This window comes from Camellia sinensis, chromosome 13 (genome assembly GCF_055761805.1).
Source record: "Camellia sinensis isolate YWXY chromosome 13, ASM5576180v1, whole genome shotgun sequence".
Taxonomy (NCBI): domain Eukaryota; kingdom Viridiplantae; phylum Streptophyta; class Magnoliopsida; order Ericales; family Theaceae; genus Camellia; species Camellia sinensis.
This window is the reverse complement of record NC_138973.1, coordinates 50,895,453-50,910,098: the sequence shown is the minus strand read 5'-3', so window position 1 is coordinate 50,910,098 and position 14,646 is coordinate 50,895,453. Positions and strand designations below refer to the sequence as shown.

General features: G+C 37.5%; 1 protein-coding gene across 1 annotated transcript; it reads right to left on the bottom strand.

The window, feature by feature from the left end:
- Window positions 1-11,410: 11,410 nt before the first annotated feature.
- Window positions 11,411-11,899, bottom strand: LOC145805378 (uncharacterized). Its single transcript, XM_082900500.1, has one exon. The coding sequence runs from the start codon at window positions 11,897-11,899 to the stop codon at window positions 11,411-11,413; it is 489 nt and encodes a 162-aa protein (XP_082756626.1).
- Window positions 11,900-14,646: the final 2,747 nt, after the last annotated feature.

Sequence of the window (14,646 nt, the reverse complement as noted above, 5' to 3'; positions counted from 1 at the left end):
AAGGAAGCCAAAATATGTTAGCATAAAGGGCATAAAGCATGGAATATGCAAGGCAAATAGGGTGGATTACACTAAACCTGCTAAGACCAAGCATGAGATGACTTAACCAACAAAAATCAGAGTTATATTATGGTAAAATAACCCCAAATACACATTGAAATAATAGCTCGCAAGCTTAGGCATGAAGGCATACGCAATGGCTCATGTTTAAGGCATAAAGGGCAAACCCTCCTACGCATTGAAAGAGTGATAGGTGCAAGTGTGTGACCACACTACATGGACTGAAATAACATTTCAAATGATGCCAAACCATGAAAATACCCCAAGTAATGCATGCTAGTGGACTAGATACACAAAGCTAACAAGCTAGTATACACTATAGCTATACAAAGCATGGCATATATGGCCAAAACAACACAAATTAGAGCTAGAGCATGCTAAAACATGGACAAAAGCTTCTTGAAGTTAAGCCAAAAGCATGCTAGAATGACATGTTAAAGCATGATACACAATAGGCTAATTCATGGAAATGCACTACAGGTGCATAGAACATGCAAGGGCCAACCAAAGCAAACCAAAACAGAGTCATGACATGGCAAAACATCACCAAAAACATGCTGAAATGGACTCAAAACAAGCTAGAGTGACATGCTACTTCATGAGGCATACAAAACTAGCTTGTGAGAAATACACTACAAGTGTATAAACCATGCAAGAGATGACAAAACCAAGTAAAAATAGTGCCATGCCATACCAAAATAACCCCAAATACAAGCTAAGAACAAGCCAACTCAAGCTTCACAAACATGCTCAAACATGAGGCATTCAAAGCAAGGATTGTAGACACAAGGAGAGGGGATGACCCTCTCCTATTTGGGACCTTAAAACACCATTCCCACCACTGAAATTCCTCTGAGTTTCAGTGGTGAGAAGGTCAAAACAAGGTGGTCAGAAGACACAAAAGCAAGGCCAAACAAGGCCTAAGAGGGGGTAGACAACCCCCAACACAAAAGTGACCTTAAACAAACATTTTAAGGACTGAAAAATAGAACTTTTTCTAGTAGAAAGTTAAGCCTAAAACACCATGAAAATAGGTTCAAAAGCTTAAGAAAAGATAAGGGTTTTAAGGCTTAGAGGCTCACCCTTGAAGAACACCTTCAAAACCACAACTCCAGTAGCTTTTCCAAGCTTAAACCAAACCAAAAACTCTAAAACCAGCTCCTAAGCACCACCGCAACAAAAGGATGGTGTTTGAGTGTGTGTTTGTGTGAAATAGTATGAAGAAAAGTCACTTTTGAACACAAAAATGAAGAGCAAGAGCAAGAGCAAGAGCAAGATAGATACAAAGATGAGTATGTATCACTCCAGCCCAAAAATCTAAACCTGAAGGAGGAGGGGGGAGGTTCTCTTATATAGAGAACCAAGCTCAAGCTTGTTGGACAAGTTTTTGGCCTAAAGCCATCCCTCCATACACGTGTATGAAGGATGCTTCTGTGCCTTCCAGCTGGCATAGTTGGCAAGAAAATATCTTCAAGAATCTGCTGGAAAGTGGCCGACCAGTTGAAGTGGTCGGCCAGCTACTTTTACTGGTCGGCCAGCTAATTTTTCTGGTCGGTAGGAAGAGCAAGTGGTCGGTAGGTGGCTTCCAAGGCCAAAAGTGGTCAACCAGGTGTCCAAATTGAAGCCCCATAAGTTAGCTTTCCAATGGCGCCAGTCTTGCATCAAAATTCTAACTGTGCAAAAAGTTATGCTTGTTTTAGTGAAGCCGCGCAGTTTCGATCCAACCGGATTGATACCCTACTTCAACCAACCATATCTCCCCCATTCGGACTTGGCTTTAGGAGATTCTTGAGTGCAAAATGAATCCCCGGAAGTAAGATTTCCAACGGTGGTGGCCTCATAGCTGAAATCCAAGTATTCAAAAGGATAGGCCTGATTTAGCGAGGACTGCTCGATTAAAAGACCAGCTGGCCGACCAGAAAACTGGCTGGCAGGGAGGAAAAGTGGTCTCCAAGGGGAAGAACTGGTCTCCCACCATTATACCACCTTCCAAACAAGGAAAACAAGGTTTGTACCAAAAACAAACCAAAAAAGATGCAAGACAAGAGTCCGGGAGGCAAGGCGCGCGGCCGGTGGACCTGAAAACTAGTCTACGAGCACAAAAGTTGGTCTACGACCACAAAAGTGGTCTCCCAGACCACAATGTCCCTCTAGGTAGAGGCAACAAGGTGTGGTTCAAAAACCATGCCAAACGGAGAACGTTAAGCTGTCCCGAGACAAGGCGCGCGGGCAAAGGCTCCGAAAATCGAAAACTAGTCTCCGAGCAGGAAAAGTGGTCTACGACCACAAAAGAGTGGCCTACAAGACCTCTCCCTCCCTCAGGCAAGGAAAACAAGGCTTGGCCCACAAACCAAGCCAAAGCACAAAGAGTTCAGAGGCCTGGAGGCAAGGCACTCAACCGAAAACTCCGAAACCTCGAAACGAGCACAACATGCGCAATCACCGAGCGCTGAATTGATGACGTCTGAGTCTTAAGGTCGGTCAAAAATGGGGTGTTTACAGAGGTTCTGGAAAACCAAATAGATACTCTAAAATTTTCAAAAAAATAAGTCTGAAAAACGGGAACCAAACAGGATGGGATCCCATGTCCCACTTGGAAAAGTGTGAGCATTATTGTTGATGGAAAATGTTTAGGACCCCTAATTTTGGGGACTCCACAACCCTAAAGTGATCTCAACCATTTATGTATGTGTGGGGCCCACTCATGTATGTGTGACACCCATACTATGAATGGTTGAGATCACTTTAGGGGTTATGGGATGAGTGGGCCCTATACATACATGAATGGTTGAGATGGGTTGTGGAGGTGAGTCTGGATCTTCTGCCGCCCTTTCCTACGGGGCTTCCTGCAGTGCTCCAAAACAACGTCGTTTTGGGGCAAAATTTAGGGAAAAAAAATAAATCAAAGCAGACCATTACCTTCATCATCTTCTTTTCTCTCTCTAGGCGATGGGGAAGAAAACAAATTAAGGTGGAAAAATTGGTCTTTAGACTAACTTAGACTAAACTTTAAGAAAAACATGTCCGAATTGAAAGCTAATCCTCCACAGTCACCAAACTCAATCCACTTCAAATAATATATATATATATATATGTATATATTTTTTTTAAAAAAAAAAAAAAAAACACACTTTAAATTCAAATTCAAAATGACTCTCAGCAAGATCTATACAGTCACAAATCGCTCAAACAAAACAATACAAAATTCTCCACCACCAGTGTGCATAGAGAACAGTCTAGCGCTTATAGTATTTGAGTGTGTATGTATTTATGTAAAAAATATATATGTATGTGTAGAGAACAGTCTAGTGCTTACAGTTTTTGAGTGTGTATGTATATATGTAAAAAATATGTGTATGTATATATGTATGTGTAGTTTATTACTATTTTAGTAATTTTTTTTTTTTAAATTTTGTAATCTTTTTCTTCGGATATGAAGAAGCTCTTTGCAAAGCCAACACAACAACAAAGATTTTAAAAGCAAGCAATCCATTCATCAATTTCTGTGAATGTATACTCATCGCTGCCTCGCCGTCGTCACCCTCTCTATTCGTCTCTCCCCACCTCTCTCTATTCGTCTCTCGTCGCCTCCAGTCACCTCACTGCCTTGCCTCCACCACCTCGTTGGGAAACCACGTTGCCCCATTCCTCTCCATTCATCGCCTCTCTCATTCAGATCATCACCTCTTTGTTCGTCTAGGGTTCAAAAACGAAAAGGGGCTACTGGAAAACAAAAGGGAAAAAAAAAAACGACGTTGTTTTGGCGGGCCGCAGGGAGGGTCGTAGAAAATAACAAAAAATAATCCGGACTCTTGTGGGAATCCCAAAATTAGGAGTCTCAATCATTCTTATATTGTTGACAATTTGTCACCTTTAAATTTAATCGCTGGGACACCGACTAGTTATTTGATAGACATTGCATTATTATTATTATTTTATCAGCAAAAGAAAGTTTTATTGATGAAGAACCAAATGCATGAGAAACTTATATCAATAAAATAAGGCAATGCAAACAAACATCATAGCTAAACTCTACAATCCCAACTAGGTTGGCACTGGAGAGATAGCGCAATCGTATGCTAGCACAAACCCAAGATTGGTGAGAAACCAACTAATGACAACCAAAAACAAAGAGAACAGAGTAAACTACAGCAACCAATAAGAAAAAAGCTCCCCTTCCATAGCATAGCATCAACAATAACACTATATTAGCATCAGCAAACCAAACAGCAACAGGCTGCCCGTAACAGCAAACATACAGCCGCTGCAACACCTTAATACCAGCACCAAAAGCAGTTAGCTGACAACAGCTGCAACTAGACCTCTCTAATGGGAGCCAAGCAAAATTAACCAGAAGAAAAAAAGGAAGAAAACGGAACAGTAAAACTAGTAGCCATGCTACAATACAGCAGCCTCAGCTTAAACACCTCGATATGCCTGATTGGATGCTCAGTAACTGATTTACAGAAAAACCCTTGCAATCCCATTTCAATGAGGCCCAAAACAAAATGCGAAACTTGATTGAATTCAACAACTCCTCCCAATTCGGTTGGGTGTTCTCAAATGTACATTGATTTCTCAACCTCCAAATCGACCACATGACAGTAAAAGGAATAATCTCCCACATTATTTTCCTTTTCCTCCTAAATTTCCAACCCATCCATCCTTCAAGCAACATAGTCATTGAACCAGGAACCACCCACGATAGTCCTTACCATCGCAAAACTACGGTCCAGATCCTCCAAACTTTCTCGCAGCAGATTAAGACATGTTCCGAAGATTCATTTTCAATGCCACAAAATCTGCACTGCCCATCAATATGGTTGTCAAGAATCCCCAACCTAGCAAGCCTATCCTAGGTCTTAACTCTACCCCTCCACGCCAACCATCCAAAGAACTTGACTGATGGTGGTGCTCCATTCCTCCAAATCAATTTTGGTACTTCCATATGAGAACCCATCTCAGCATCAATACAATTATACATTGATGTCATTGAATAAACACCGCAAGTAGCAGCCTTCCATCTAATTATATCATTCACACTCTGATTAATCTTCGAAACCCCCATTAAGAGATTGTTTAGCATAGCGACCTGTTCTTCCTCCCAAGCCATCAATGGTCTTCGAAACTCCACCTTCCATTCATATCTTTCGCTCACAGAGACCATAAAGTCTGTCACTTTCCCTTCCTTATTAGAACTGATCTAGTATAGTCTTGGAAAAGTGTTTCGTAATACAATTCCCTCCCTTAACCACCTATCGCCCCAAAACTGCATCCTATTTCCTCTGCTAAGGCTGTATTGGATATTATTCAAGAAAGTAGCAAAAACTTGAGACCAATGAACACATACCTTAGAGATGTCCGACCAAACTCTAGCAGCATTGCAAGATTGAACTGGTAACTAACATCTCGCATCAATTTTGTGAACATCGTAAATAACATTTCTCCATAGACAATCTTTCTCCACTGCAAATCTTCACCACCATTTTAACAACAATGCGATGTTCAAAACTCTAATCTTCCTTATCCCAAGGCCTCCAACCATCATACTATTAGAGACTTCATCCCATTTTACCATATGCATCTTTTTTCCATGTTCATTGTCCCCTCAAAGAAATGCACTCTAAATTTTTGTAATCTCCTTTGCCACTACCACTGGAATCTGAAATATTTGCCATAAAATAAATCGGCAAGGCGCATAGGACTGATTTAATCAGAGTTAATTGCCCCCCAAAAGAGAGTAACCTTTTCTTCCATGATGCCATTTTCAACTTAACTCTGTCCACCACTGGTTACCATGTCCTCCTCAATCTTGGATTAGCATTGGTTGCATTATTATATAACTCCAAGAATAAGGTTGCTGGAAGATGTGTGGCCATGTTTGTTTATTGCATTATTATATAACTCCAAGAATAAGGTTGTTGAAAGATGTATGGCCACATCTGCTTGGTTTTATAAAATTGAGGGGATTAAGAATATAGTAAAATTAACTAAGAGATTATTAGTGTGGTAGTATTAGATTAGAAATATAAAATAAAAAGTGTTTGGAAGTACATCACCAGATTAGTAATATTATAAATAGTATCAATATATAAAATTAATATTTTTAAATTTTTAGTATATTTTTAATATTATCTATATTTTTTTTGTTCTAAAAAATATAAATTTTGTATAAAAGTCATTTAAAAATTCACTAATCCCCTCACTCAATTTTTAATTCTAACTCTCCTATGGGACTATTAGTCCCACCAATGGAACCGATTATTAGTCTTAGAGGATAATTAATCTCCTTACTCATATCTCTAACCAAACACTCTTTAAGTAAATCTCACAGACTATTAGTCTATACCTCCACCCAAAGAACCAAACAAGCCCATATGAGAAGCATACTTGGATGGAGTAAGTTCCTAGATCTTTGGAATGGCAATCAACCTCCACCCTCTAAAAAAATAAATAATGATAATAAAAATAAGGTTGTTGTAGATTTTTTTTTTCCCAGAATAATAAGCAAAAAAAATAGCTAACCAATGAGGCACTTTGTAAAGTGTGAGCATTTATTATTTGTCCATAGTGGACTAGATTGTACTATTTGAATCGTGAGGTCAATCACAAATTTCGTCTTAATAATTTAAATCGTTATATTTTAAACCATAACATATAGATCATTAATGAAAAAAATTAAATCGATTCAATAACTGTAGTCACATTAGTTCATCACATTTATTTGTAAAAATAATAATAATAATAATAATAATAATAATAATAATAATAATAAACGACAAATATTATTTAAAAAATAGATCAACTATTTTTTTGAAATAAATGTAATAAATTATTATTATTTTTTTTTTTTTTTTTTGGATTGGCAAAAAAGATTGCCACCAACAAAAATGTACAAACATATTCTAGCTCAAGTCAAAAATGTTGGTGAGAAGCCAACAACAACCAAAAGAAAAAAAATGGAGGATTAAAGCATAATAAACCCCAACACTAACAGAGAACAATACTAACCAAGCACTAGCGAAAAACCAGAGCACTTGTGGAGACCATTTTAACTAGCAGCCACCAAATCATAAATCACAAATCCACTTTCAAAACATAGGCATCCAAAAGATCCATTAGGCAAGGCAACCCCTTCTCACCTGTTCCTTTTTCTAATTGCAGCAGAGGGCATGAACTGTCTTCTCCAAAGAGCTAGGGCCAACAACCTTATTCAAGGTATCGTAATCGGCTCCAAAGGTCTTGTAATCTTGCATCTCCAATGCTAGTCTACAAGAACTCCTCGCCTTACAATTATTAGAACGATTTGATTTTTTTATGAATAATTTGTATGTTGTAATCTAAAATATAAACTATTTGGATCATATCGTAAGAGAATTCGCGATTAACTTCACATACCCAAGACAAGTTGTGCTCTTATTATTTTTGCAAATTTGTGATCTGAGAGGGTAATTTGTGTAGCCAAATTGGGTCGAGCGAGTCAAAGTGGTCTTTGAGGGCTTGGTCTTGTGGTGGGCTGAGCTAAGGGCCATTGCTTTGGGCTGAACAAATGATAGGCCGGTTAGAGGTGGTTGATTGGACTATTAATGGGCCGTATGGGTTTGGATCGAGTTGTCTGAGCAGCTGACGCTTGGATCGTGTTACAGTGAAAACAGTCTAGTAGGTTGGAGTAAAAGTTGACAGAGCTATAAGGTAAGCTACAAAAGCATAGTGACGTCCCCAGTCAGGCATAGCCCGGCATCACATGCTGCATGGTTGAGCTAGTGGCCGATAGGGTGAAGGTAGCTCGGTTTCACTTGGCTTGTAGTGAGAAGGGTATTGAGAGATAAGCACTATCCTTTAAGAAAATGATTCTTAGGAGGACACTACTAAGGAGAGTTAGAGTCCTGCTGGAATTGTGCCATGTGAAATCTACAAAAGCTCATGACAAACCCTATTATCAAGTATTGCAATCGATACTCTCGAATTCACAGAGCTTTTGTATCCTTTGTCTACATGCTAACTTAGGCATCGGAGGGATTTCCAATAAACACCTATTGGCTAGCTCACGGTTGTGTTTTCAAGTGTTACGACGACGTTTTCAAGCGTTACGACGATGTTATACGAGGAATATTATTTTGTGCTCATACATGATCTATAATCAATCACTAGGCATCATTTCACCACGGGCCAGATATAGGAAAAAATTATTAGGTAGCTTTGGGTACCACATGAAATGCTCTCTCCAATTATTAAATACATATGTTATTGTAATTCTCTCATCACCCAGCACTAATGGCTCTTTTGACAACATCACATTTTAGTTTAAAATTTAAGAAATTATTAAAAAAAAGTCTAAAAAATTTATAAAAAAAATTTAAAGATTCATTTTCATTCACTTTACTTTTTATATATTTTTTTTGTAAAAGATGAAAAAATATCCCAAACATTAATTTTATTTTTCAAATTTGATAAAAGAATTAGTGAAAGATGGGAGATATCTACATTATATTAAAAAAAAAAGTTTGGATAAATGACACCAATAATTTTTATACTTTGCATCTGTTATTATTATTATTTTTGTCCCTATGTTTTTAATTGGATCGATTTTGATCATTAATTTTCTTTCCAAACATACATTGATTTGTAATTTCCCAAATTATAAAAGGTGATTACTTCCCTCCTTCTCAGCACCACAGTACACTACTTTAAGTATAATTTCTAGTATCGTAGTCTTGGAAGTTAGAATCACAAAGCAATCATCGTTCGAGTGCTATATTCTTCGTCATGAAAAATTGTCTTACATATTCTAAAACACTATCACTTAAAAAGTGAACCTAACTTTTAAACTAAAGTAGCATTACTTTATATTTTATTTACATTTTATTTTATTTTTTATTTTTAAAATATATATTTAAATTCATAATTCAAATACAACCATAATAATATATATTTTTCGCCAAAATTGTTGACGATAGCCATATAATGGCCCCACATGGCTACTACCAGTTTTTATTATAAAAGGTGATAACTTTCCTCCTCCTCAGCACCGCACTGCATTACTTTGCGTATAATTTCTAGTGTCTTAGAATCACAAAACAATCCTCGTTCGAGTGCTATAGTCACAAGTGTCATGGAAAACCAATAGGTTCGACAAAGGTTAATGGAGGCTGCAGAAGCGGGAAATATCAATCTCCTGTACGGGTGTATACAAGACTACCCAAAAATTTTGGATAGTATAGATGAGATCCCTTTTGTTGATACTCCATTACACATAGATGTCTCAGCTGGACATGCCCATTTCACTTTAGAAATGATGAGATTAATGCCATCATTTGGTACGAAGCTAAATCCACAAGGGCTAAGCCCTTTGGACTTGGCTTTGCAATGTAGGGAAGGCCTAAGCCAGGAGGACCTGGATTTGCGAAATGGGATCACTTCGACTATAAGTCGGCTCATAAACTTTGACAAGGAGGTCATACGAGTCAAAGGAAGGAAAGCTTCACTCCTTTGTAATATGTAGCTAAAAAAGGTGACATTGATCTTTTGGCTGAATTTCTATATGCTTGTCCGGAATCAATAATGGACCGGACAATTTGAGATGAAACTACACTGCACATTGTCGTGAAAAACTCTAAGCAAGAAGCATTTGAAGTATTGTTGGGGTGCCTTTGCAGGATCCGAAAACATCGTCTTGTGCTAGGCTGGAAAGATGATGAAGGCAACACCTAGCTGCATATTGCGGTGTCCACTTCACAAACTCAGACATGCTATCTGTCTATTCTTTGGTTTTCGTTATAGCACTTAAGCCTATTTGTTTACCGTATATAAGGGTTGTATATAATATGAGATGAGTTTTACATGGCTTTTTATCTCTCTATATTATGTGTTTGGTTGCTCCGAATATAGAGAGTCTGTATAGTATATATATAATACAAAAGGGGCATATGAAATGCCATCCCTCATGGTATTGTATATCTCCCACCGCCAGATATAGCTCATCTTTCATCCAAAGTTAAAAAATAATCTCTCCTTTTATCTCATTCTATATCATATCTTAACTAAATATAGTATAAGTGACACATAGTATATATAAGCCATCCCATATTCTATAACATATATTATATCACATTTTCATCCCTAGGTATTACATATCCTCCTCAAACCTTTATATCCAATCCGAACAATCAAACGAGGCCTTAGTTGATAATGTGTTTAGCCATATTGGTGTTTCTCCATATTTATTGGTAACAATTGGTAGGAGCTCTTTTTTTTTTTTATCGGCAAAAAAAGAACTTTATTGATGGAATAAACAAGTACATAGTACAAAGCGAATTACATCAATAAAGAAAAAGGGAGGTGCAAAAGCATCACAATGGGCTAAATCATCTCAACGAGGTTGGAACCATCTAGCTCATCCTATCATTTGCTAGCACCCCCAGAGTTGGTGAGAGACCAACGAGAAAGAGACCACCCTGCACGACAACAGATAAGACAGACAAACAGCACAAACTGCAAAGAAACCAACCAGCAAAAAATCCCCAAAATAACAACCAGAGGCACAGTCAATTCTACAGAATCTGGCTTCAGCTCAAAATCCCCACCAGCAGCAGTGCAAACTCTAAAGCAACAGCAACTTGAATCTAGCTTCAGCTCAACCATTGAAGGCAGACAGCAGATGACAGGGCTGGATTCAAACAATCAAAGAAATCACTGCAACATCCAAGACCAGCAGGGCTGGAGTCAAGTCCCCTGCCTAAATTAATATTGAACCATACTGACCAAATACATAGAGGAACCACCACAGCCTGGCAGTGACCATAGCAGTCACCAGATCAGTTCAGCGTTTCATAACTTAGCATAGCAGTCACAAAACAGATAGGCTCATGGCCATATAACAGTACAGCCCACCTCTCTCTATTAGCAACACTATATACTTTATACCCAGCTACTACCCATACATACCACATAATGTAGAAACTTCATCCAATTGCATACCAACAGATCACATGACAGACCGGATGCCATTACTGAGCATATTAACCCTGAGTATATCAATCCAACAAACCAAGTCCTTATGGGAACCACCAAGACTTAACACACATCCAGAAGGCACTGCATACAGAACACACATCATCACTAACTCATACACCAGATCCACCACAACATACAGATCACACAACACTAGCACACACACCAGCAACCCGCAGCAACAGGCCAGAAGACCCCAGCATACAGAACAGCATACAAACCACAAGGCACAGCATACGGAAACACATCACTAACTTATACACCAGATCCACCCAAACATACAGATCACACAACACTAACACACACACACCAGCAACCCACAACAGCAGAACTACTGCTGCTACACAGTTCCACCCAAGTACACTCGAATCTGAGTGAGGTTAAAAATAAAATCATTGATTGAGAAATTAAAGTCCTTCAGATGTGGACTCAACCACAGAGCTACCCTAATCTTAATCAGCTCACACAACTCAGCCCTGCTTGGAGTAGATGATCTGAAGATGAAATCATTTCTAAGCTTCCAGACTGACCACAATACAACTAAAGGAATAGCACTCCGGATTTTCCTTTCCCTCTTCTTCACCTTCCCACTTGCCCACCATAACAATAACTGATCCACAACTCCTGGTAATGCCCTTTGGGTTCCCCACCAATTCAACATACGAGACCAGATACTCCACACAAAAGGGCAGCAGACTAAAACATGATTCACAGATTCCAAATCAATCTTGCAGAACACACACAGATTACACAGATTAGACCCATTCACATTTAGGATCCCCAGTCTTTGTAGAAACTCCTTTGTCTTGATTCTCTTTTTCCAAGCCATCCACCCAAATACTTGCACCTTAGGAGGAATAAACTTTAACCACACCAACTTACTAACACTGAGGGTTGGACCAAGGTTATCAACCACAAACTTATACAATGATGCTACCGAAAACTCACCAGAATTAGAGGCTAACTAGACAGGCCTATCCACCTAATCAGGCCTTAGCACAGGACTTGTTGCTAATAGATTTTTTCCGCTACAATATTGCATCTCTATTATCTATCTATACTATTATATTTTAAAATCCATACCATACATGATAGATCAATTAACATATTTAGATACTAAACAATAATAAAATCTTTTACAGTTTAAGGGAAATAACGTGATAGTGGAGTAAGGGAAAAAATATTTACAAAAAGGTGAAATACATTAAAAAAATTAATAATTATAATTATAATTTTTTTATTAGTTTATAATTAATTTACACTGACTAATTGTCCCTAAAATTTATCTTTTATAATAAATCTCATCATGTAAAATGTTTGATCAGAATTTTTTTATGTGATTGCTTTCGTAGTCTTGTTGGTGAAATTGTGATTGAGTCGAGAGATTAAGATGGAAATATAAGAAATTTAAGTTATAGTACTAGTTTATTATCTTCATAGTTTTTATTTTATTAGTTAACGTTTTATTGATGTTGAATATTTATAAATAGGGTAAATTACACTTTGCTCTGCACTTTACATCAAATCTCACTTTGGCCCGTACACATCAAATTGTGACACTTAACCCCCTACACTTTTGGTCAAGTGTCACTTTAGCCCTTCTATCAGCCTCATTGTTAATAGAGGTTAGTCACATGAAAAACACGTCAGGACAAATTACACTTTGCACCCCTGCACTTTACACAAAATTTCACTTGATTCCCTACACATCAAAATTGTGACACTTAGCTCCCTAAAGAATAACTTTTATTAGCCTCACTATTAAAAGAATGGCCAATGTGATACTTGATCAAAAGTGCAGAAGGTTAAGTGTCACAATTTGATATGTGGAGATTAAAGTGAGATTTTGTATAAAGTGCAGGGATGCAAAGTGTAATTTACCTTTATATATATGTAGTACATATCGATGTACATCCATGTAGTTTATTCAATACAACTTTGTTTAAAATAAGATTTTTTTTATATATAATCAAAATTTATATATTATATGGGTGCCACATACTACCCGCGTAGTGCACGTGCATGCAGTTGAACAAAGCTCCAAAATAAGTTTTTTTTGGGAAGAATTAAAATGTGTGACCTGTAGATGGGAAAGCGGACCGGGTATGGCAAATTTCAACATTACGAAATTACCACATCTTTTTTTTTTTCCTCGTTATTTTGTTTTTTAAAAAAATGTATAAGTAACAGTAAAGCGATGTGCTTTGTTTTTAATTATAATATGTTATATAATTATGAACGATATTATACATACATACATAGATTTATATAATCAATTTTTATATCATAAAACACAAACATAACATTCAAGCCACTTATTTCCATGTCATGTCTAGTTATAAAAAAATGTAATCTCTCCTTTGCATGTTGTAATTTTATATTAATTAATGATTTTATATACATTTCTCTTATGCAGATTATGAAATCTTTACTTAAGATGAACAACTTGGACAAAAATGCAAAGAATTTGGATGGCCGAACAGCACTTGACATTGCAATTGTTAATCCTGGTGAGGCCGAAAGAGAAATTAAGGAAGCTTTAGACCATGCAGGAGCTTCAAAAATTACATCACTTCCTAAGGATTATAGTCTTGCTAAATTTTTTAAGTCGCGACAAACGATTATTGAATTTGCTACCCGAGAATGTTTTTATCAAGGAAGAGCATTGACAATGGAGACGCGGAGTGCAACATAGGTTGTAGCTGTTCTAATTGCAACAGCTACTTGCCAAGCTATACTTAGCCCCCCTGGTGGAGTAGTGGGAGGAACTGGCGACAACAATAATCAGCCTACTACCGCCAACAACCACCTTATTCCTACTAATAACGTCAGTTATATTGGTGCCACCATATTCACCACCACCACCACCAACCCCACCGCCACTGTGGATCCTTCCAAGCGAGTTTTATTCAAAAAAACTAAGTTGAATGCACCTATTACATACGGAATCTTCTTCAATTTTTTTTTAATTTTCTGAACACAATATGCTTTCTTTATTCAGTCAGGACGATTATATTTCTCCTCCCGTTACAATATTTTAGTATCTTCTTGTACGGTCCCCCATTCCTTCTGATGCTGAGCTATGGGGCATCATTTGTCGTCATATCACCATCGACCTCATATACTGTACAATTTTTCCTTTTAACATGTGTTTTTGCTGTTGTAATGTATTTCACGTTGCCATTAAATAACGCAATTTGGGATAACTTGGAGGGATTTGTTCCATCGGTTTTCACAGGAGAGCAGGGGAAACACCTTCAGATGCCGTTCCATTTGTTAGAAAGATCATGATGCAGTGCTAATCGAAATAATAGTAACAATCTTAAGATCCGTTGATTCACACAAGAATACCGGAAATAAGACTCCTCTTTAGACCCGTTGATTCCCCAAGAATACTGAGTTTAAAGGCTCAACCAAAGTTGATTCACACAGAATTAACCAAAGTTGGAATAAAGAGTAATAAAACTCAAAATATATTAATCACAAAACTCTAGAGCCCTAAGGCTTTACACCCACTATTTATAAGAAAACAGAGGCTAACTCCACAAAGCAGGCTAACTCCACAAAGCAACACAC

Bases quoted from the DNA above. Each gene is read 5' to 3' on its own strand.
- LOC145805378 (XM_082900500.1), bottom strand. From the start codon at position 11,899: ATGGCTTGGAAAAAGAGAATCAAGACAAAGGAGTTTCTACAAAGACTG.